This window comes from Balaenoptera physalus (genome assembly GCF_965194825.1).
Source record: "Balaenoptera physalus genome assembly, chromosome: 5".
In the NCBI taxonomy this organism is placed as follows: domain Eukaryota; kingdom Metazoa; phylum Chordata; class Mammalia; order Artiodactyla; family Balaenopteridae; genus Balaenoptera; species Balaenoptera physalus.
The window spans coordinates 62,044,010-62,066,244 of record NC_138884.1 but is presented as its reverse complement, the minus strand read 5'-3'; the positions used below and the strand labels follow the sequence as shown (position 1 = coordinate 62,066,244).

The 22,235-nt window shown below is 37.7% G+C and overlaps 1 protein-coding gene across 9 annotated transcripts in view; it reads left to right on the top strand.

Annotated features, from left to right (window-relative positions):
- SLC4A4 (solute carrier family 4 member 4) overlaps nt 1-22,235 on the top strand; it is a 437,388-nt gene that overhangs the window by 380,259 nt on the left and 34,894 nt on the right. For 8 of the 9 annotated variants that reach the window (XM_082463732.1, XM_082463733.1, XM_082463734.1 and 5 more), the window contains 3 exons: nt 5,362-5,553; nt 18,169-18,282; nt 19,928-20,089. In XM_082463732.1, the coding sequence (XP_082319858.1) occupies nt 5,362-5,553; nt 18,169-18,282; nt 19,928-20,089 (468 nt within the window). The remainder of the gene's footprint in view (nt 1-5,361; nt 5,554-18,168; nt 18,283-19,927; nt 20,090-22,235) is intronic. The other variant, XM_082463735.1, reaches the window with a different exon arrangement.

The following is a 22,235-nucleotide window of genomic DNA, read 5'->3' as shown; positions in this document are numbered from 1 at the left end:
TGTCTCCAAACTTGACATCTCTCCTAGATGCAGGTCACCAGACCCATTGGGCATCTCTCTGAGCATTTGCACCTTACAACACTGATGGTCTCATTGAAGGGAGCTACAGTGTGCTTGCAATAGAAGGTTAGAAACATCATGAGAATTAGAGATCATATGCTATGAGAGTTCTGACAGGCAAAGAGGACTTCTGAGATTATATTCCCAACTGTCTTGTTATTAAAGTTCTGATTTAATCACTTAAATCCTGTGCATAGACTTTTGAGGAATAAAGATCAAAGCCATAGAGAAATGAGAATCACCTATAAGGAGTAAAGGACAGAGTGGCAAGATAAAAGTCTCCTGCATTAAGCTCAGAGGAGACAATGGTCGCTTGAACAAGAGTGGTAGCCATAGCTATGGGTGAGATGTGATGTATTTTAATATAAAGTCTTCACCATAATGTGACTTGCGAGAAAGAAAAGAATTAACAATGACTTCAAGGTTTTCTGTTCTTAAAATAGAGGAGGATAGAGTTGCTATTAACAGAAATGGGCAGGACCCTAGGGGGAGCAGGTTTGAGGAAGATTAGGAGTTAGTTTTTGAACATGGTTAAGTTTAACATGCCTCTGAGGATGTAAGTACGGATGTAGAATAGTTTACTAAGAAGTAGGTACAAAATGATTAATCTTTCTTTGAATTGGAGAACATTTGCTGAGGGGTTAAGAAATCACTTTTAATCTTGAAAGCAGGAAGTTGCTCTTAGAGTGAATGAAAATTGGAGTGTGGTTGAAATACACAGAGAGTGTCATATTAGGAGGACAGAATTATCTCAGTTATAACAACACGAAGGCAGTACTTCTGAAGCTTCTTTGCATCACTGCCTCCTTTGAGGTTCTAATGAAATCTTTGGTCACTCTTCCCAGGTAAATGGACATACACACAATGTTTTACATATTTCAGCGGATTGAGGGATTTCTTTCTTCTTCATGTCACTGACATCTACGCTGGATGTGTCCAACACAGTATTGCCTTCTTTCAAGAACCAGTGTTATTTGGCTGTACATTTTCCACCATGACTTACTGAACTGTAAACAGAGTGGTTTTCATGTGAAGGATACTATTCACTTTAGAGCATTTTCCAAATTTAGGATCACAGTGATCTTCATGGTACTCTTTTACAGCTATTTAAGTAAAAAGTCCTATTGGTAGTTGCACAGGAAAGTTAAGTTACTTTTTTCTGTGTTCCAGCTTAGTGGTGATAGAGTTGAGATTGAAACCCATGAAGGTATTTTCCCAGTGTGCTGCTTTGATACATGTTCAGTATTTCCATGAACTAAAGAAGAATCATTTACATCTTTTTGCTTATTCTATGACTGAACTACAAATGATCAAAACCAGAATTATTTACAGTGAATCAACCAGCATCACAAACACTATTCATGAAATAATAAGTATAAAAGGCTGCCAAACAAAAATGTGTAATGTACTATTCTGATGAAATCATGAGATTTTTATTTAGTAGAATAATGTAAAGTGACATAGGAGTCCTAGACAAGAGATTAAACCACGGTAGGCACACTTTTTCTCTGAAGAACCAGATAGTAAATATTTTAGGATTTGTGTGTCAGTCCCTGTTGAAATTATTCAACGCTGCAGCTGTAGCAAAAAGCAGCCATGAACAGTGTGTAAATGAATGAGCATGGCTGTGTTTCAATAAAACTTTATTTACAGAAACAGGTAGTGGGTTGTATTTGGCCAGTGAAATGTTGTTTATTGAGTCCTAGATTAAACTACTCATGGTAATTTTAGATAACTTTTAGTAAGAGGTGGGTAGATAGATAAACAGATAGGTGGATAGATAATCCTGCTCAGCACCGGCCTCCCTCCAGGGTTCACCTACTTTGCTTTAAAGCTGCTGACCTAAGGCTGCCTACATAGAAAACTTCTTGTGTCCACGAACATGGAGTAGACTTAAGTTTATTGAATGCAGAAGCTACACTTAGAACTTCTCTGTATCAGCACCCAGCCCAGAATGGAGCTCAAAATGATTAGTTGAATAATCGCCCCAATCAGTGGCATAAGTTGACCTATCTGGACCTTTCTCCATTCTCATCCTTACATTGACCTATCTGGACCTTTCTCCATTCTCATCCTTACTTCACGTCACATGCCCCTAACCTGTCGTTAGAGAACTCGGTGTGGAGAGAGCACAGCTTGGAGCAAAGAGTGCTGTTCGTGAAGATGATGACAGTTTTTTTAATTGAAGTACAGTTAATTTACAGTGTTGTGTTAGTTTCAGGTGTTCAGCAAAGTGATTCAGTTATACATATGTATACAAATCTATTCTTTTTCAGATTCTTTTCCATTATAGACTATTAAAGATACTGAATATAGTTGCCTGTGCTATACAGTAGGTCCTTGTTGTTTATCTATTTTAAATATAGTAGGGTGTATCTGTTAATCTCAAACTCCTCTCAGACTGAGCTAGGATTCCAGAGAGGTGAGTCAGGAGCTGCTTTGCAGTAGGCAGGGATGTTGAGAGACAGAGAGACTCAAGGCCTCCTAACCGTGTAAAGGCAGAATAGCTCAGTTTTGTCCGTTTTAATTATTGGGGTCCTGCGTAAATTTTACATGAAAAAGATGTTTCACTGATGATAAAAATTTAGAAACCATTAGCTTCTAGCAAGTGGCAACTTGTATCAGTGCAGTTTCTGTTGTTTTTAGTGTTTCCTTTACTTAGGTAAGGCAAAATTGACCTCTGAAGCAAAAGATGTTATTTCTACGCAGAAGTATCTGTTTCATAGATAACAAAATGACATATGTTATAGTAAAAATTGTATAAATTGATATATGTGATGATTAAATCATAAGCTAATTATCTAACACTCTACTTTTCATCTTTACTTATATACATCATTAATAGATGAGTCATGCTTGGTCTTAATGTTTAGTTTACGATATGGATTTTGCCTGAAGTTTTACAGAATTAACATTCATTGATACCAGCTTATGCAGAATAATAACACTGAAATAACACAAATAATACAGATGTCTTTTCAGTGATATTTAAGTAGAATTATTTTTAGCTAGAGTTTGTTTTATGGGAGTGGGAAACTGTGTGTTAAGATACAGATACTGAGATAAATACATGCTGCCTAAAGTTTTTATACTGAAACCCTTAGTGAAAGATGGTGTTGGAGGCTAAAATTTCTGTACAATGACACAAAGAATCATTTGAGGCATACAAAAATGTGTTATTGGCATTTTAAGTTGATGTAAACAAGAAACCATGTCTGTCATGCACATCTGTATAGTTTTCACCTCAACCTGAATTTCTGTAAGAAAATCAATAAAATTGCCTGTTGAGATTGTTTTAATGCAGCTTACCTCTTCTGGGAGCTGCAGCTATAAAGAAGGATTCTGCTGATATTAGAGTGCTGAAATTAAAGTGAAATTATGGTAAATTTTTGCTGGTTTTAAAACAAAGAAATCTGTTACCTGTTATGACCTCTAAACTTTAAAGGTATCATGCAAAAAATATCCATATGCAGAAATCTGAAAAACAAAATGAGATGTGATTAATCACCTCTCAGAAACAGACTTTAACAAAAGAGTAATTGTGCAATTCAGCTGTTTACAAGTTGAAACTAATATTTCAGGGAAAGATCTAGAGTTTTTTGGGGTTTTTTTCCTGACTTATGTAAGAACTTTACCTTTTGAGCTCTATAAAAATATGAACTCTTTCTGGCCAGAGATTCTTCTTTTATGTGTGTGATCTTTTATGACTAGATGACTTATATTAAGATAATTCATGAATAGTAAAGGATATTGATGATGCATTTGGTGTGAGGGACAACTCTTGCCTCCAACGGACAGGAAAAGTTTTTCTTTCTATATTTCTTTGAAAGGCATTCTCAAATTACTCTTCTGTTAGCACATGACATACCCATTAGCCCTGCACCTACGAGAAAATCCAGCATCACGGCACCGGCAGGTTCAGTGTCTGGTGAAGGTCTGCTTCCTGGTTCTAGACAGTCTTCTCATTGTGTCCTCATGTGACAGAAGGAACAAGGAGCACTCTGGGGTCTCTTGTAAGGGCACTAATCCCATTCATGAAGACTCCACCCTCTTGACCTAATCACCTCTCAAAGCCCTGTCTCCAGATACCATCACAGAGGGGATAAAGTTTCAGCATATGAATTTTAGTGGAGCCCAAATATTCAGACAGTAGCACCCCATTAGCGCTGGTCAGTAACTGGCTGCAAGAGGGCATAACCTTCGAGGTGAGGCTGTTCTTAAGCAGCAAAAGGCAGTTTTCTAGAGAAGGAGACAGCTGTGAGCTGATAGCAGCTAAAACTCAGCTGCTGGAGGATGGGTGCCCAGGCCTTATCCACTATGCTAGCAAAAGGATTCTCTTGCATACTGGAAACAGTGAATAGAAACAGGAGTGAGCTGCTGTCAAGAAGTACAGCACTGACATGACAGCAGTTCATGAGCCAGAAGAAAATTCGAAAATTGACCTATGAGCTTGAGGCCATGTAACACAGGGACAGAGATCCCATACCCAACTCCACAGCCCATCACAGCACTCTCCAATAATGGATTCTCTTGACACTGACCTGGAGTCAACAAGAAAAGCTGTATTTTATTAGGTTATGCAATTGAAAAAAGCAGAGATCTCCAACATTTTTATAGTTTAGTTCCTGAAGTCACCAATCTCTATAGTTATTTAGAAAAGAAATAGCTCATTTGTGAAAGCGCTGGGTAAATTAGTTAACCAAATATAACCTTTAGAGCATTAACTCTATGGCCATCAGCTTGAAGCACAAGAATCTGTGCACTACAGAAATCAGTACTTTTTTTTTTGGCCGCTTAGTGCAGCCTGTGGGATCCTAGTTCCCCAACCAGGGGTTGAACCCGTGCCCTCTGCATTGGGAGCGTGGAGTCTCAACCACTGGACCTCCAGGGAAGTCCCATCAGAGGTCATTACTTTTTGAACAACAAAGGTGTTTCAGAGAGTCTCACGTTTGGAGACTTAAGATATTATTGTGTCTTGGTTTACTCTCAGGAAGGTTCACAGGAAAGAAAGACTTTGTGGTTTGTTTCTGTTGAACAGATGGTTGATTGTAGGGTTGTAGCACAAACCAGGTAACGGATTGCATCATTCTCATTGTATTTTCAATAATTGATAGCCTCCTGGCCCCCCTTACCTGTTATTCCATTAACACCTCCTCAGGTGTCACCTTCCAATGGTTTACCCTCAGGCTGTTTTACAGAGACTCTTAGCATTAATTCCGTATATAGCCCATCAAGTATCAAAAGCTGCTTTTGTTGTGACACAGTGTTCCCTAGAAAAATCTTCCTGTTTTTCTTCTTCAGCACCATAATGCTACCTTTGACTGGGCACTTCTGACGACGAAGGAGTGTTTGAAATATGGAGGAAAGCTCATGGGCAACAACTGTGGTTTTGTTCCTGATATCACTCTCATGTCTTTCATCCTTTTCTTGGGCACCTACACCTCTTCTATGGCTCTGAAAAAATTCAAAACTAGTCGTTATTTTCCAACCACGGTAAGTACCTGAGCTTTAAGTAATTTTCATTGAATTCCCACTGTATTAACAATAATACAGCTTTACAAAATGAAAAAGGCACCTGTAATTCAACCTTTCCAATATAATTTTGTGCATTTAAAAAATTGCTTTCCAGTCTGTGTCTATGTGCATACATATTCTTAATATAATTGTAGTCTAGCTTTGAAAAACCATCCGAGGATTTTGCTCATGTAATTCTATCCTAAATTCTGACTGTTGTAATTCCAACTGTACTGAAAGAAGAATGTGGGGTGTAGTCTATATAAAAATGCCCAAGTTAAGAAAAGACCTTCTAAATCCATAGTGTGTTTAAGTACCTAAGCCAAAACTCTTTTCATATTAATCACGAATTTTGACATAGAACTCTTTGTTCATCAGCTGCACATGAGAGTAATTGAGTAGTTGAATCATGGGCTGTAGGAGTAAACTTGAGCCGTGTTACACAAGTACTGGTGTAAGATATGAGTGTCATCTGAGCCAACCTTTCCTTCCCATAGTGATGAATGCCCTACTATGGAAACACAGATAATTGAGCTGAGTTGTGCAGACATCCTGTCTCCCATTAATATGCTTAGGTGAGCTCAAAGTCAAAACTGTGGTTCCTTGAGAGACTACAAGATAAGACCAACATTTAATTAATGGCATTTTGTGTTTTTACCTGCAGAAAGAAACTAATCCTTTGCTTTACAGTTCAGTTCTCACTGTTTAGGGTGTCAATACTTCTTAGTAATGTTGATTATACCTGATTTTTATCAATGAGCTGCTCTCTACAGCTGAAATCTCATGAATCTCTCCTCCTGTGTTCTGTGTAGAAGGAGCAGGAGAACTTTGGAAGACATGAGATGCAGTCGATAAAGTTCCTTTTCTTAATTCCTGGGAAATGAAACTGACAATTAATATATTCACTTTCAGCTAGGAAATGTTTTGACTCTCTGATATTTCTTTTAAAATGGAAAATAAAGGGAAGGTTTGATGATTGTCTCAATCTGTTTGGGTGGCTATAACAGAATACCAGACTGGAGAGCTTATAAACAACAGAAATTTGTTTCTCACAGCTCTGGAGGCCAGGAAGTCCAAGATCAGGTGCCAGCATGGTTGGGTGAGAGCCCTCTTCCTGGTTCCTAGCCAGCACCTTTTCACTGTGCCCTCAGGAGGTAGAAGGTCTGGGGAGCTCTGCGGAGTGTCCTTTATAGGAACGCTAATGCCATTCCTGAAGGCTCCATCCTCATGTTCTTCCTAAGGCCCCACCTCCTAATATCATCTTCTTGTGGGTTAGAATTTCAACATACGGATTTTGGAGGGTCGCAACATTCAGACCACAGCTGTAATGAAATGTCCCAAGCTAGCTGGCCCAAAGAATGAAACATTTCCTCAAAGTGAAATGTAGGAAGAAATGTTCAACTTTGTCTGCCTTAAATGGACATCACAAACTGGTGGTCCACAGGCAGAATTCAACCCCCAGACATTCTTTTTTTAGTTCACAGTTTGTAAACACACACATGCACACACATACACACTTGGAGGCTTAGGTGGAACCTGTCCTTTGCAGGTAATTATTGTCCTCACAACTCTCTATTGTCTAGGACTTGGCTGCTTCACACATTCAGATTAAGTGCATGTCCCTGAAGACATTTGAGCTTGTAACACTAGTTCATGCACTGGGAAATGTGCTTACTTGATCCACCTCTTCAGTGGTATATTACGTGTAGAACAGATTCCTGGGTAGAAGTCTTTGAGGATGATTTCTTCTTCTCTACTGAGGTTTTTCCTTCTTAATTATTAATTCATAGGGCATCTTTTTTTTTTTTTTTTTTTTTTTGGCTCACACTTTGGGAATCATCACCCTTTTTATATCTTTCATTTGCCAAAGTCTGATATTATTTAGGCATAGTAGTAGGTAGAAAAGTAGAAAATTTGTGAAGCACTTGTAAATTGTAGTTGGCAAAATAATTTCAATCTTAAGATGAATAGTGATGAAGTTTAACTGTTTATGTAGACATCACCTTTTTTTCCCAGCAGTAATTCCCAAATTGATAATAGCTCTTTAGACTTAAAGAAATTGCCCCTTATAAGAGCCCAAGCAGGTAATTTCTCAGACATTGATAAATGCTATTGAGAAATGTTGAAAAATGTTGAATATGTGAAAATAGAATAATGATAGCATTCTAATTACAATTCCTATTGAGAAGGTTCTCAGCATTGTTTACAATTGTTTACACCAAATTATAAAATAAACAGGCAGGAGAAAATATATGTGATTTCTAAGGAGTAACGTTTAAGTGTGTAGGCTTTCGCTCTGTCATCTCCCCTACTCACTTCACATTTATAGCTAAATAATAATACATACATAAATTCATACACACATACATGAATAATAAGAGCATCTTTTTTTCCTCTCACTTGCCAAAACATGTTTTCATTTAAACTGTCGTTTAGAAGGATGGTCTCTATAGGTAGGAGCACATAGGTTTATAGATTCTTATACTTGTATACTATATTCTGCAATTAAAACATATGCTTAAACATGATAAGTTAGATAGTCCTTGACTACTGTGACAGTAATCAAGCCTAACTGTTACTGCTTCCTCACTCACACCAACAATTCACATGAAACCTCTAAAATTGCAAAATGCTAATACTGGATGGCAGTGTCCTTGCCGTACAAAATGTCCGATTCTCCTTTAACTTACACAGTCATTGCTATCTTGCACTCTCATTTCCAAACTTTTGCATGAGTTGTTAGTCGATGAAGACTGTAAACTGCTGGGAAACTGTTATACTTTTATTTTACTCCTCACATCAATTAGCACCAGGTTGGATGTAGGCTAGTACTCAATACTTGTTGACTAGTGGAAACCAGTCAAGTAGAGATAAATGCTGCAATTTATGGAAAGAGCACAGATGTAGGAACCCAGAAGCCGTAGATGCTAGTGCCAGCACTGCCATTAACTAACAGTGCGCCCTTTGATAGCTAACTGTGGACTTTAGTCCACACGCATAAAGGGAGAGCCCAGCTAGATGACGGTTAACATCCTTTAAACTCTAGTATTCTATAATTTTAAAGAGAGTTTTCTGATTCCATCTCCTAAAATAAGTTCTCTGTATTCAACTTGTGCTTATAGCAATGATCAGGACTTACAGATTCCCAGACGTTCATTATCTTCTCCATCTTTATGCCAGGTCTGCTTTTACAGCTGCTGCCAACCTCTCTCTGTGGATGATCGACAATCGCCATGTAGCAAATTCAAAACATGGGGTTGTCTTTCCACAGTGGAACGTCCTTATCTTCTGGTACTCCTTACCTCAGCTAATAATATCACCTCTCTTCACAGCCACCCAAGATCAAAATCTGAAAATCATACTTGGTGTATCAGTCAGAGTCCCAGCAGGAAGCAAATTATACACTCAAATTAGGATAGTCTGAGGGGTTTAATGAAAGCATCATTTGCAAAGGTGAGATCAGGTTTAGGGAAACCACAAGGGAGAGTGTAGTGTCTGGTAGCAGTGGGACTGTTACTATCCCTCACTCAAAGGATATAGAAAAGGAGTGGTTGCTGGAACCTGGGGAAGACAAAATGGTAGAGAGAGCTTTCCTGAAAGGCCCCATGACTTTGGATTGAGGGGTTTAGCCAGTCCGAGGCAACCTCAAGGGGATATAGCTATGGGAATCAATGCTCTGATCTCTCTCTTCCCCACATGGCCTGCCCAGGCTGAATGCTTCTGGAATCTGGAGGGCAAGTGAGCCTATTGTAGACCACACAGGTCAGCCTCCCAAGGCAGAGAGCCTGGTGGAAAAGAGTAGAAATGGATCTGGTATGATAAAAGATGCTATCCATCGTATTTACCTTTCCAAGTTTTTCTTTATCAAGTTAAACTCATCAGCCCCCTTGATTATCCTGCTGTAATCGCTCTCCTTTATGTGTACACTTAGGTTCCCCTAGTTCAGTCTCTCATTGCCTTTGCCTAGACCAGGGTTGGTTATCCACTTTTCCCCTCCCTCATGAAGCCACTGGCAGTCCATAAGTGTGAGCACTTAAGATGAAACAGTTTGCCTTTGCTAGCCTGTCCATCAGGAATTTGATTTGTCTATCAGGCACTTCCAGAGAGCCCTAATGCTCAGTGGAACATGGTGGAGTAGCAGTGCCCCACTGACTGCCCCCTTTGGGCTCCCCATCCCTTTTAGAGGGGTGCATTAGTCTGTTAATCCCATACATTTACTCTTCTGTTACGTCGGCCTCAAGTCTTTTGCCAGTGTTTTGGCATCAAAACTTCCTGAAGGAGCATCACAGCATAACCTGTGATCTTCTGTGGCAGGTGGCCTGGGGTCTTACCAGGAAGTGTTCTTCCAGAGTCCCCGGCCAACAGGTGGTGGTGCTCATGGAGCAGAGATGCCATCACTGCAATATGTAGAGGCAAAAGGAAAGCAGTCAGCTTAAAGATGGAGCAGGATCGTGACGAGTAGAACTCATCAAGCTACAGAGCCTCTGAATTAGGCAGAATTACTGATACTTTAATATAGTCAGATGCAGTGTGGCTGGTTGATGTATGTAATTGGCATGAACATGTTTTTCTTAAGGATCTACTTAATTTCCTCTTTTTCCTCCCCTTAGAAAAAGTAAGAGTTCTAACACTCCCATGAATTGATGTAATGGTAAGGTTCTTTAATATCCTCCTGGTTGTTATTGTCATTTAAATAGAGAAGATCAGTAAGTTCCAGGTACCATTAATAGCTTTGGCAACGTCGATGGTTTATTGAGATGACATTTGAGCAGAATGTTCTTTGATATCCTTCTTAAAAAAATTAACAGTATTCTAAATTCTATAGTTAATTAGTATATTCGTTCAATATTGAAAAAACTTATTTTGAGTCTAATGTGTGCTTGATACAACAATGGATGGTAAGGATACAAAGACAAGTCATTCATGGGCCTGGAATATAGTAGGAACTTAATATGTATTTGTTGAATAAGTTAGATTTTTGAGTTTTTAAATGAGGTGATTCATTTTGGTCCTTCTGCCCTATTCATGCTTACTGTCTACTATAGGGTCACACTTTGGTGACTTCATGTGACCTAAGTAAATTGATGGTGGTCTTTGAGGAACTGGCTTTATGGGTGAGAAAAAAGTGTAGCGCTTCAGGAATTTCAGTGAAAACACATTGAGCATTTTAGTTAGGTGACACGTTCGTTTTTATCCATATAAAACACAGTTTAGGATTCTACAATTAGCTGTATTTTTGGAACCATGATTCTTAGTTGGCATTTTGGCCTGTGACAATTCTATTAATGTTGGATGTGTTTAGTTTATAAACAGCTCTTTACAAGAATCAGGTAACATCCCTACTCTGTTTTCTTTTTCTCTCAGAAATTTTTTTGGTGAATGGTAAAAACTATCAAATTAAAACAAATAATGTATCCAAATATAAGGAAGAAATAGTGGGCCTGTATTCTTTGTCCCATCCTAGTGTTAATAATACTGGGTGACATTTGGCTGGTTCTTGCAGAAACATCAGACCACATCCTGCCATTGAAGCTCATTTGGAAAATGACTTTGCTGTCAGTGAAAGGGAATCAGATTTTCAAATTCTTGTGTTATTTTGTACCAAGGAAAATAATTTTTAAAGTCAAATTTGTTTTTAATTCAAAACTCACTTTCATATATTTTTCTTAAGAATGACAGAGGGATATTAGGTTCTGAACACAACCCAATCTGTTCAACATTCAACAAAGATTACAAATTCTTAAGTTTTTGTGGATATATAACAAAAAATACAGTCAACCTGAATTGAGCCTGAAGAAAAAAAAGGTTGGGAGCATTGTTTGGCCAAACTGTTTTTGAGAGTTTTGTTTGTTTGCAAAGTCCCTTTTGCCATGTTATGTGAGAGGTTTTAATGGCGGCATAGAGGTAGTCTTTGGACAGAAGTCATTTTGACTGTGGTACCTTATTGGTCAGAAGCACCATAGAAAAGTCACCAGCATTGAAATCTATCCATTAACACAAAATGATCTCCTGCTCCATTTCTAGACTGTCTCATTTATACATATGACTTACCAGTTCTTTTTAAATTTAAAATTTTGTACCTTAATGTAAATTATAAAACCACCTTCCTTTTAAAGCCCTTTATTGTAACGGTTTTGGGGGGATATATCCAAGAAGACCCTATTGGAGGATCAAGAAATTTTGACAATTGGGTCTTAATCATTGAATTTTAGTATTAGGACTTTGAATACCATCTAGTCCAACGTTGCCTCTTCATTTCTGACAAGCACTCATCCCTGGGCTGCTCGAATGCTTCCCAGAACAGGAACTTTACATCTCCGAAGGCATTCCGGATAGAAACACAAATCTGCCTATCCACAGCCTCGTCCTCGGGATCTGCCGTTGCCCTCGAAGCTACACAGAACAAGTTGAGTCTTTCTTTCCTATGACAGATTTCACATATTTGAAGGCAATTTCTCCCTACAGCTTCTTTAGGCCTCCTATCATTTTGTATGAGATGTGATTTCTGGACTCCTATTCTACTGGTCATCCTTCTCTGAGTCAACTCCAGATTTTCAGTTTCAACTTAGAATATAGTGACCAGATTGGGACATAGTATTTCCCAGGTGATTTACTCATTTGCTTCTGGCACTCACGCATTTGGGTCTTTTGTTCTACTGCTCAGTCTGAGGCAGGATAGAGGAAGAGGCCCATGACTGCTAAAGTCTCCTTAGCTTCCCGGCTGAACCACTTGATTAGGCCTACTCCCCTCTGTTCCCTGCTTGGAAAAACAATTTTTTTTTTCTAGTAGACTTTCACTGGCAAGCTCTAAGCCCCTCCTAGATAAATTGCCCAATCTGATTCCCTTCTTTGTTCCCTGAATTTCTCTGACTTTATAGCTTATGGCATTAAAATCCTGGAGTCTAAATCAGACTTTCCTTTTATTGAATTCTAATTATAGTGGGTATTATTGATTCAAAATACAGTGTATTATGATTGCTGTGCTGATAGTAATGCTTATTTCTTTTATAGTGCTGTATAACATTGGCTATGGGGGAGGGAGATCAAATTTTAAAATTTTCATAGTATTTTGTGCCTTTTCATGACTGCCAAAAGAAACATATTTGTCTGACGCACTTTTTTTCATCTAGAATAAATGCGTTTTTACACCGTTGTTTAGCATTTTCCAATCATGGAGATCATGCAAGGAACTGACATCCTGAATTAATATTTATTGAGAACCCACAGCGTGCCTGCTGCTGTAGTTGTCTCTTTATAACAGCTCCATCCATTGAGAACTGCTCTGCAGGCGCACAGCCTTTCCCCCAGTTAATTTAGGAGCAGCTGCAGTCCTCTCAAAGTGAAAACCAAATATCCTCTGGGGCTTCAGAGGAACCCAATTCATTTTTTTCCCCTGTAAATTAACTAGCTTCTCACTGTTAGTGTCTCAATGATTATGACTCTCTTAATAACTAATACAGTACCATCCTTCATGAAGAGTATGTGTATAATAGATTTATTAGATGGTTATTTGAATTTCCCTTCCCATCCACTCAATTTCTTCTTTGCTTTGATAGTTTAAGTATTTAAGCTGGTTGCTCTTTATTAGATTGAGATATTTTGTAATTCTGCAGAGGACAGAAATATTTTTCTCCTCTCCAATTTTATAATTAAAAAATGGTAAACAAAAATAAAAGAGCTCAAAACCATTCTGGTATACAAGAATCTTAGTTGAAACACGCTTTCCTTTTCCCCATTCATGAATGGAGGTAGGAATTATTATATGTCATAGCACATCTGTGACTACAAACTTTTTATAGTTAGTCCTTGACATATATGAGTTAACTTGTGTTTCATTTAGATTGTGATAGTTTATATTCCTAGGATATTGAAGTTTGAGCCTAGAGAGACTTAGCATTTGATTGGATGGACCCATTAGTTATGATGTTTGTCCAAGCTAAAGTTGAGGCCTCTGAATCCACAGGATTGGGCATGAAATCTAGTGGGAACAGTTTTCTCATGAAAACTTTGGCACTTCTAATCATTACCAGTAATAGCTAGTAGGGAAGTAGGGACTATGGGTTTCTAATTTGATTTCTTTATTTATATATTGACACATAAAAGGGTACTGTTCTGGAGTTTTTGCAAGAGATCAAGTTTGATGAAAAGGGAAGATAAAATAAACTAAAAAACGAAAGGAAATTCATACATGTTTGTTTTGCTAAATGTGTTTGGAAATGTGAGAAGGACCCAAATAAATTGATTCTTACTTCCTTAAAGTCAGACACCACGCTCCTGTACCTGGGTCCTAGAGTATATCTAGTAAGCTTGTATACTCAGCGCTTGACATTTTTCGGGCAGTTCAAATTAAAGTTTAATTTTAGTACAGGGTAAGACCTGAAGAGCCTGCTAAAATAGCACCCCTACCTGCCTTCGCTAATTAGAGGATTTAGAGTTGAATACAAAAGTGGCCTGGGAAAAATCAATTTCCTTGACTATGAAGTTCAAACCAGACCCACTATCTTAGAAATGAATGTCTTACAATAAACACTCTCCAGGAGTGATTTCTGATGTACCTGAACCGTATTGTACAATTTAAGGGGAAGGAAGGGGAAATAGAAGTGAGTATACTGTACAGAACATATCACCCTAGCTGTGATTTTTAATGAGGTTAAGCAGTATTATTAATAGAGTATCTTTTCTTTCCCCATACATTTTAAGAAATGTAATCCTGAATTATTAGCATTTGACTTTTTAGCTACTGTTATACCTATAGTATAATAGTGCCACACTTGACAAGAATGCCATTGCCAAGGGGTTCTACCAAATTTATATATAAATATATTATATATAAATTTGTGAAACTAATAATTAAACTTAAATAAACTATTTTATTTTATTTTTTTAATTTATTTTTTAAATTTATTTATTTTTGGCTGCATTGGATCTTCGTTGCTGCGCGCGGGCTTTCTCTAGTTGCGGCGAGCGGGGGCTACTCTTCGTCGCTGTGCGTGGGCTTCTCATTGTGATTGCAGTGACTTCTCTTGTTGCGGAGCATAGGCTGTAGACACATGAACTTCAGTAGTTGTGGCTCGCAGGCTCAGTAGTTGTGGTGCACAGGCTTAGTTGCTCCGTGGCATGTGGGATCTTCCCAGACCAGGGCTTGAACCCATGTCCCCTGCATTGGCAGGCAGGTCCTTAACCACTGCGCCACCAGGGGAGCCCAAACTATCTGTTTATTTATATTAGTTTCCCATGGCTGCTGTATCAAAGTACCACAAACACGATGGCTTAAAACAACACATTTACTGTCTTGAGACCTGGAGGTCAGAAGTCTGAAATATATCTCAACGGGCTAAAATCAAGGTGTTGGCAGGGCTGTGTTCTTTCTGAAGCCTCTGGGGGAGACTGTCTTTCCTTGCCTTTTCCAGCTTCTAGAGGCTGCCCACATTCCTTGGCTCTTGGCCGTATTCCTCCATCTTCAAAGCCAACAGTGGCCAGTCAAGTCTTTCTCACGCTGCATCACTCTGACACGGATTCTCCTGCCTCCCCTTTCACTTACAGGGATTCTTGTGATTACACTGGACCTACTGGAATAATCCTGGATGGTTTCCCTAATTGCGAGGTCGTCTGATTAGTAGCCTTAATTCTGTCTGCAACTCTGATTCTCCCTAGCCGAGTAACATTACATATTCACGGGTTCCAGGAATTAGGCATCTTTAGAGGGGCATTACTCTGCCTTCTACATTATCTGACCTAAATTTTAACATGATTATTCTGGGTGATACCTTGGCAGTGTCCTCAATTTGGTGAGTATGGAGACAGGAAGCAGGAACCGTATGAGATAAAGTGGTGGTTTAGATAAGGGTGGGAATAGCAATGGAGGTGATGAGAAGAGACAGGATCCCGGATATGTTTTGAAGGTAATTTGCTGACCTGTTGGACGTAGGATGTGAGAGAAAGAGAAGAGTTGCATGGATAGTCCAAAGTTTTGGGCCTAAGCAATAGGAAAAAAATAATCTGCCGTTAATTAAAATGAGGAAAACTACTGAAAGAGCAGGTTTAGGGCTTCAGTGCTCGGTTTATGGAAGGCTGAGAATGGCTCGTCTCCTAAGTAAAGGAACAGCACTTCCCCGGTGCCTGGTAGTGATTCCGCTCAGGCAGATCTGTCCCCTAGAAGGGCCAGAGGTGCGGGCCCTAGGGGCATTTCTACCAAGAAACGGCCAATTGGATTCATTTGCTACCCTCTACTTCCCTTCTCCTGTTTATGGGGGGGGGAAAAAAGGAGGAGAACTGCCTTTTTAATAACCATTACCCTCTTTAGAAAGAACAACTTGTACGACATCTGAGCTGTCAGCAAGATGGATCTGCTGAGTAAGGATTGGGAGGGTGATAAAGAAGAGAGAACTTCTTTTTTGCCTTGGCAGTGACCTCTGGTCTTGCACTGATTCATGACCTACCGGACCAGAGAGACTGCTGTAACATCTTAATATACTCCTGAGCCTGCTTCACAATGACTGTCTCTTGCCAGACCATCCTGAGCTGCCCATGTGAAAATTTACTTCCACAAAGCTTAAGAAAATGGGTGTTTCCTCCCATATTGAGCCCCTGGGAAGCATCCTTTTTCTGCAGGGATTCCAGATACTTCCAACCATAATGAGCTCTGAGTGGCAGTTTCATATTATTACTGGGTTTTTATTTCTTGTTTCTTGGAATTCAAGATTTCTTTCAGAGACCTCCTGGCAGTAGATTATTTAGTTATTCCAATGGTTTCTGCAGCCAAAGAGGCTTTATGGAACTTGAAATAACCTGAGTTAACGTATATTAGGAGAGTTTGTGATGCTGCAGGTGCTGTGCTAAAAAGCACTTTCATGGCTTATCCTGTGTAATTCTTATGACAGACCGATGAAGTTGTAGGGATTATCTTGGCTACATTTTGCAGTTGGAGTAATTAAAGCTAAGAAAGGATAAGTATTTACAAGTAGGAAATAATGGTACTGGAGTTCCAACCCAGGTAATCTGACTATAGAAACTGTGTGCTTCTAACTGCTGTACTATATGTTTTCCCCAAATTGATCCCTGCCATCTATTTGTGCTTGGTGTTAAATTGCCCCTAAAAGTCCCATAGCTGGCTCTCTGCTCCTCTGTGTGTACTTCTCCAGAAAGCTAAACCAGTCCTCGAACTTCTGGCCAAATGGCCATCTTTGATCCTGCTGCTACTTAGTACCCAAGGCTCCTGACACCTGGTCACCGTCAAGAATTGAGCACTACCATGTCCTTCACACCCACATCGCCAAGTAATTCCATTCTCCACTTCAGTTTCTGTTGAACACCTGATTGCAGTAGTCCTACTACTCTTTCCAAAGACCCTCTGTCCTGAGAACTGTGCAGCCACTCAGCCCATCACTGATCTCTCTTCACCTAGCGGCACCAGAAAGCTGACTGCTTACTCTGAGATTACGTGATCACGGCTGAATAAATCCTGATTTCGTTTAGGAGCAGGCTTCCTCATGTATGACTTGACTGTGAACTTCATGAAGACATGGATTGTGTCTGTTTTGTTTACTGTGGTATCCCTAGTGCCAAGCAAAGTATTAGGTACTTGCAGTTGGCCCTCCGTTTTCACGGAAGCAGAAGCTGTGAATACAGAGGGCTGAATGTGCTAAGTAAATTTTTGTTGAATGATCAAATTATGCACAACCATGTGTAAATACCTTACAGGGAAACTCAGCTGTCTGTGCTATAGTAATGCTCGTAGGCCATCGTCAGTGCCACCAGACACCGCAGAGGAACCGCCAACCAACTAAATGGTCCCATGTTCCACTACTGACTCAGAAATGGCCATTCTGCACCCACTCCATGGGAAAGGTTTGGGTTTAATGCACTCCCATAAAGCCCAGCCCTTGTCCTGACCAGAGGCAGGTACTTAGGAAGTTTAGGTGACCACACTTAAGAAGTGGTGGAGAAAGAGATGCTCCACATACAGGAGATTTTAAGCACTAGCCAAGAGTGAAAAATATTTTCTTTGGCAAAGTTAGTGAAACCATCAGATTTCTGTCTTCCATCGCTTTTTTTTCTCTGAGGTCTTAAGCCCATTCATTAGACTGGAACTGTAAACACTTTCCCTGCTTGGTTCTTGGAGTTTTCAAGTTACCCGTGGAATTTATCTTGCTCTGTACTCACAATGCTACCTCCCAAATAATAAACAGAATTCTGTATTTTTGTGCAGATTTTATAATATGCCTTGAGATTTCATCCTTATTCTGGTCTCCTTTGTATTGCATACAGGAAGAGTGTTTGTACAGTACTTCAAGGATATATTATCTTTGATTCCCCTCCCCTGCCTACACACACACACACACACACACACTCTCTCTCTCTCTCTCTCTCTCTCTGACCTGTTCTGTGCAATTAGATTATTTCTGGCCAGGTAAGAAAGTGATGCAAAAGCAATTTTAAAAATAATCTCTCTGCAGTACGACAGCTCCTTTAATTTGTTAATGAAGCTGTTAGTGTAAACTGTTAGCAAATATAGAATTCTTCATTCACTTCAAACAGAGGCAAATATATATATCCAGTGCCTAATGGTCCCTGGTTTCTTTTTTATTTTCCCAGGCAAGAAAACTGATCAGTGACTTTGCCATTATCTTGTCCATTCTCATCTTTTGTGTAATAGATGCCCTGGTAGGTGTGGATACTCCAAAACTGATTGTGCCAAGTGAGTTCAAGGTAGGTGAACTTGTCTTTTGGTCATTTCTGGAATTCTTTGGTTTTCTTTCCTTTCCCCTATTCTAGTTTGTTATATTTAATTTCTCTTTGAGTTAGTTTTGTACAATTATCCATTTCTTTATTTTATAAATGGTCAGTTGCTAGGTGCATATATACATTTTGTCTATTTTTTCACAAATTAAATGCCTGACTAGGACTAAATGCAAGGTTCACATTATATTGATTTTTATTGGAAATACCTTATGGTAACATTATAAACTCTGCTTTATATTTTTAGAGTATTTAAAAATATCCAGAGTATTTTCAAACAACTTATAACCTTGATCCATATAATAATTCTAGGTTGCAATGTAACTATCATCATCCTGATTTTATGAAGTTGAGACTGAAGCTTATAAAAATTAAGTAAAATACCTAAGGTTACATTACTAATTCAGTGCTCTTTTCCTGCCACCAAACTACCCGCCATATACACACATGTGTATATATAATGTGCATTTTAATTACTACAAAGATATAGGAATTATTCATTTTATAAACCTGTGGGTATGTACAAGCCTAATGAGTAAAATTTACGTTTCATTCATTCTCAAATATCCCTATCTAATTTTTCACCACAAGTCTTTCACTTATTTTCTAGAACACTCCTAACCTCTCTCTCCATCACTGAGAACCATATATTTGCTAAGAAAAATTAAACGAACTGCAGTTTTAGCTTAATGACTACCTGATGAGGAAGGGATGTCTATGTTATAGCAAACAAAATGTTTTTTGCATTTTCTCTGCCATGATATATTTATTAGCAAAGGTAAGTGCTCATTTATTCAGTCATTAGTTAAGTCAATATTTATTGAATGCTTGCTTTGAGTCAAGCCCTATACTGGGAATCTGAAATGCATTGAAGAGCAAGACAAAGTTCCTTTCCTTATAAGCTCACAACCTGGTAAAGGTAGTAAAATGTGAATAGATTCAGTGATGGAGTTATGAGCAAAGTGAGACAGAAATATCTTCAGAGGAGAAGTGAAGCTTTCTTCATAGTAAATGTGGAGAAAATAATTCATAGTTAGGATTCTGTTTTAGTTTATTTATATTGTTTAAAATTAGGAAAAGAATAGGAAAATATGAAAATAAGAAAGATCAGGGTATTTAAATAAGCTTAATTATAACATAAAATATTTGTAGCTTTTTATGTATTATATCATGAAACGATTGCAATTTGGCAGTAGTAGAAACAACTTCTGTATAATCGCTAAAACCCATGAACAAAATTCATGGTTGTTTTGTAATTTCTTGCCTACCTCCTTACTGAATATTACATTTGGGTTTTTCTTATGGCTACTCCTTAAACTTAAATCACTTTCTTCCATCCTGATTCTTATCTTGGAGCATCCTAAATATGCAAATTGGCATTTACTTCTTTTCCATCACCGTATATTCTTAGTTTCCTTCATTTAAAACATTGCCTTCCAAATAACCTCCTTTAGGAAGTTCTTGCTGAATAATCTTTGTCCAAGCTATCAGTAAAACTGTTTCTATTTTTTAATATGTTGGCTCTCCAAATATAAAAGTGTGTCTCCCCCACTGATTTTTCACCAAGTAGTATGTATTAATATTGTTTTAAAAAATGTTTTCTCTCTACTTAAAGCCAACAAGTCTAAACCGAGGTTGGTTTGTTCCACCATTTGGAGGAAACCCCTGGTGGGTGTACCTTGCAGCTGCTATACCTGCTTTGTTGGTCACCATTCTCATTTTCATGGACCAGCAAATCACAGCTGTGATTGTAAACAGGAAAGAACATAAACTCAAGGTAAATCTTCATAATAATGGTTATCACTGCCTTCTACTTTCTTTTTTGGTGCTTGAAAATATTAAATGCTTCAAAAGCAAGATAGTTTTATGGGAATTATAGCTCATGTTCTTTAAGACGTCGCGGAGTCATAGATCACCCTGTGTGGACACATCTCCTCAATGTAATACTTTTGGAAGACCTCATTTAAACCTGAAAAAGTTGTTTCAAATCATATTTTCTTCACCATCTGAGAGGGCAGTATAAACTGTTTACCACTCAGCCACTGTTACCCTTCATCTGATTTTAATATGGTAACTGTCCTTAATGAAGACAAAGACAAATGCTTTCTCTGAAACTATTGAGATAAACTATTGAGATAAAAATAGGAGTTTTCTTCTTTAACCTGTTGACTTGGTGAGGTATATTAATAGATTTTATACTGTTGAACCAACCTTGAAACCTGGCAGATATATAGTTTCTTTCTTACACACAATTGAACTTGGTTTGTTAATATATATATTATAATATGTAATATAATATGTATTGCTTATATATGTATATGTACATATATATGTGTATATATGTATATATATGTGTGTGTGTATGTATAGGATTTCTGCATCTCTGTTTAAGAGTGACGTTGGCCTCCATTTTTCCATTCTTATACTGTCCCTGTCTGGTTTTGGTATCGGAAATATACTATCCTTATAAGATGAGCTGGAGAGTATTTCTGCTACTATTCCGCTCCCATCCCATTCTCTGAAATAGAATATAATAGTCTCTTTATTATGTATAACATGTCAATTATCTTTTCTTTGAATGATCAGACAAGTTGTTAAACTATCTGGGCCAAGTGGTTTCTGTATGGAACTGTAAAACTGGTGATCAAAATGTTTTAATGGCTATGAGACATTCAGAATTTCTATTTTTCAATTTTAGTAACTTACACTTTTCTAGATTTTCCCTTTTTTCTTCTATTTTAAAATTTATTGACATGTTGTTTATAATATCATCATTTGTCATTTTTGTAATCTGAATCTGTTATTTTTCCCTTTAAAATCTTAATGTTATTGATTTGTGCTTCTTATTTTTCTTGATCAATCTAACCTGAGGTTTGTTAATTTTATTAGTCTTCTTTCAAAGAAGCAATTTTTTACTATATTGATTTTCTATACTATGTTCTTTGCTAATATTTGCTTTGTTTTAAAGCCATGTTATTAAGTACATCTACAGTTATAGTTTATCTTTTTAGTGAATTGAATTTTTATGTGACTCTCTTTGTTTCTAGTAATGCTTTTTGCCTTAAAGATTAATTTATTTTGTACTAATAAATCTGTGGTACCTTATGTGTATTCATTCTGTTATTTTCAATATACCTTGTATCTTGTGTCTGTTTGTAGATAACCCATGGTTGGACTTTTAAAAAGAATCCGTTTTTACAATCTTTACGTTTAAATGTAGTATTTAATCCATTAAAATTGATGGTGATGAGTGATAGATTCTGATTCATCTTTAGCACATTATTTTTGCTTTCTGTTTGTATAACTTTATGTTCTTTCTTTTTTATTCTCCTTTTTTGTCCTCTTTTAGGTTGGTACAGTTTTGTTTTTCTTATTTTCTGCTTTCTACATTTTTTTCTGTTAGGGTGGAAGTTACATACTTTACCTTTTAGTGATTATGTTGCATATTTTAATATGCATTTTTAAGTTCCAAAGTTAGTCAGTAGTTTTACCCTTCTCCTGAATAATGCTAAGAGCTAAGGAATGCTTTAAGTTTGATATTCCTTTCCATATCATATTCTTTTAATACCCAGAGTTTATTGCTACCTGAATTTTAAAATCCAATTAATTAGACATGGTCAATATTTTTAGAATTACAAACAAGTTTTCTTTCTTTTTGCACTTCAGACCTTCCTTTTTGGAATATTTTTCATTAGACTGAATTATTTCCCTTAAACAGTACTAGTTTACCAGACTTTTGAAATTTTCTCCTGTGAGCGTCTTTGGGAGGTAAACTCTCTGCCTGAAAATGTTTTTCTCACCCTCATTCTTGAAAGGTAGTTTCTCTGGATGTATAATTTAGGTTGAAAGCTATTTTTTTCCAGCATTTAGAATCTATTTTCAATTATTTTTGACTTCCATAAAAGTGAACTGTCAGTATAATT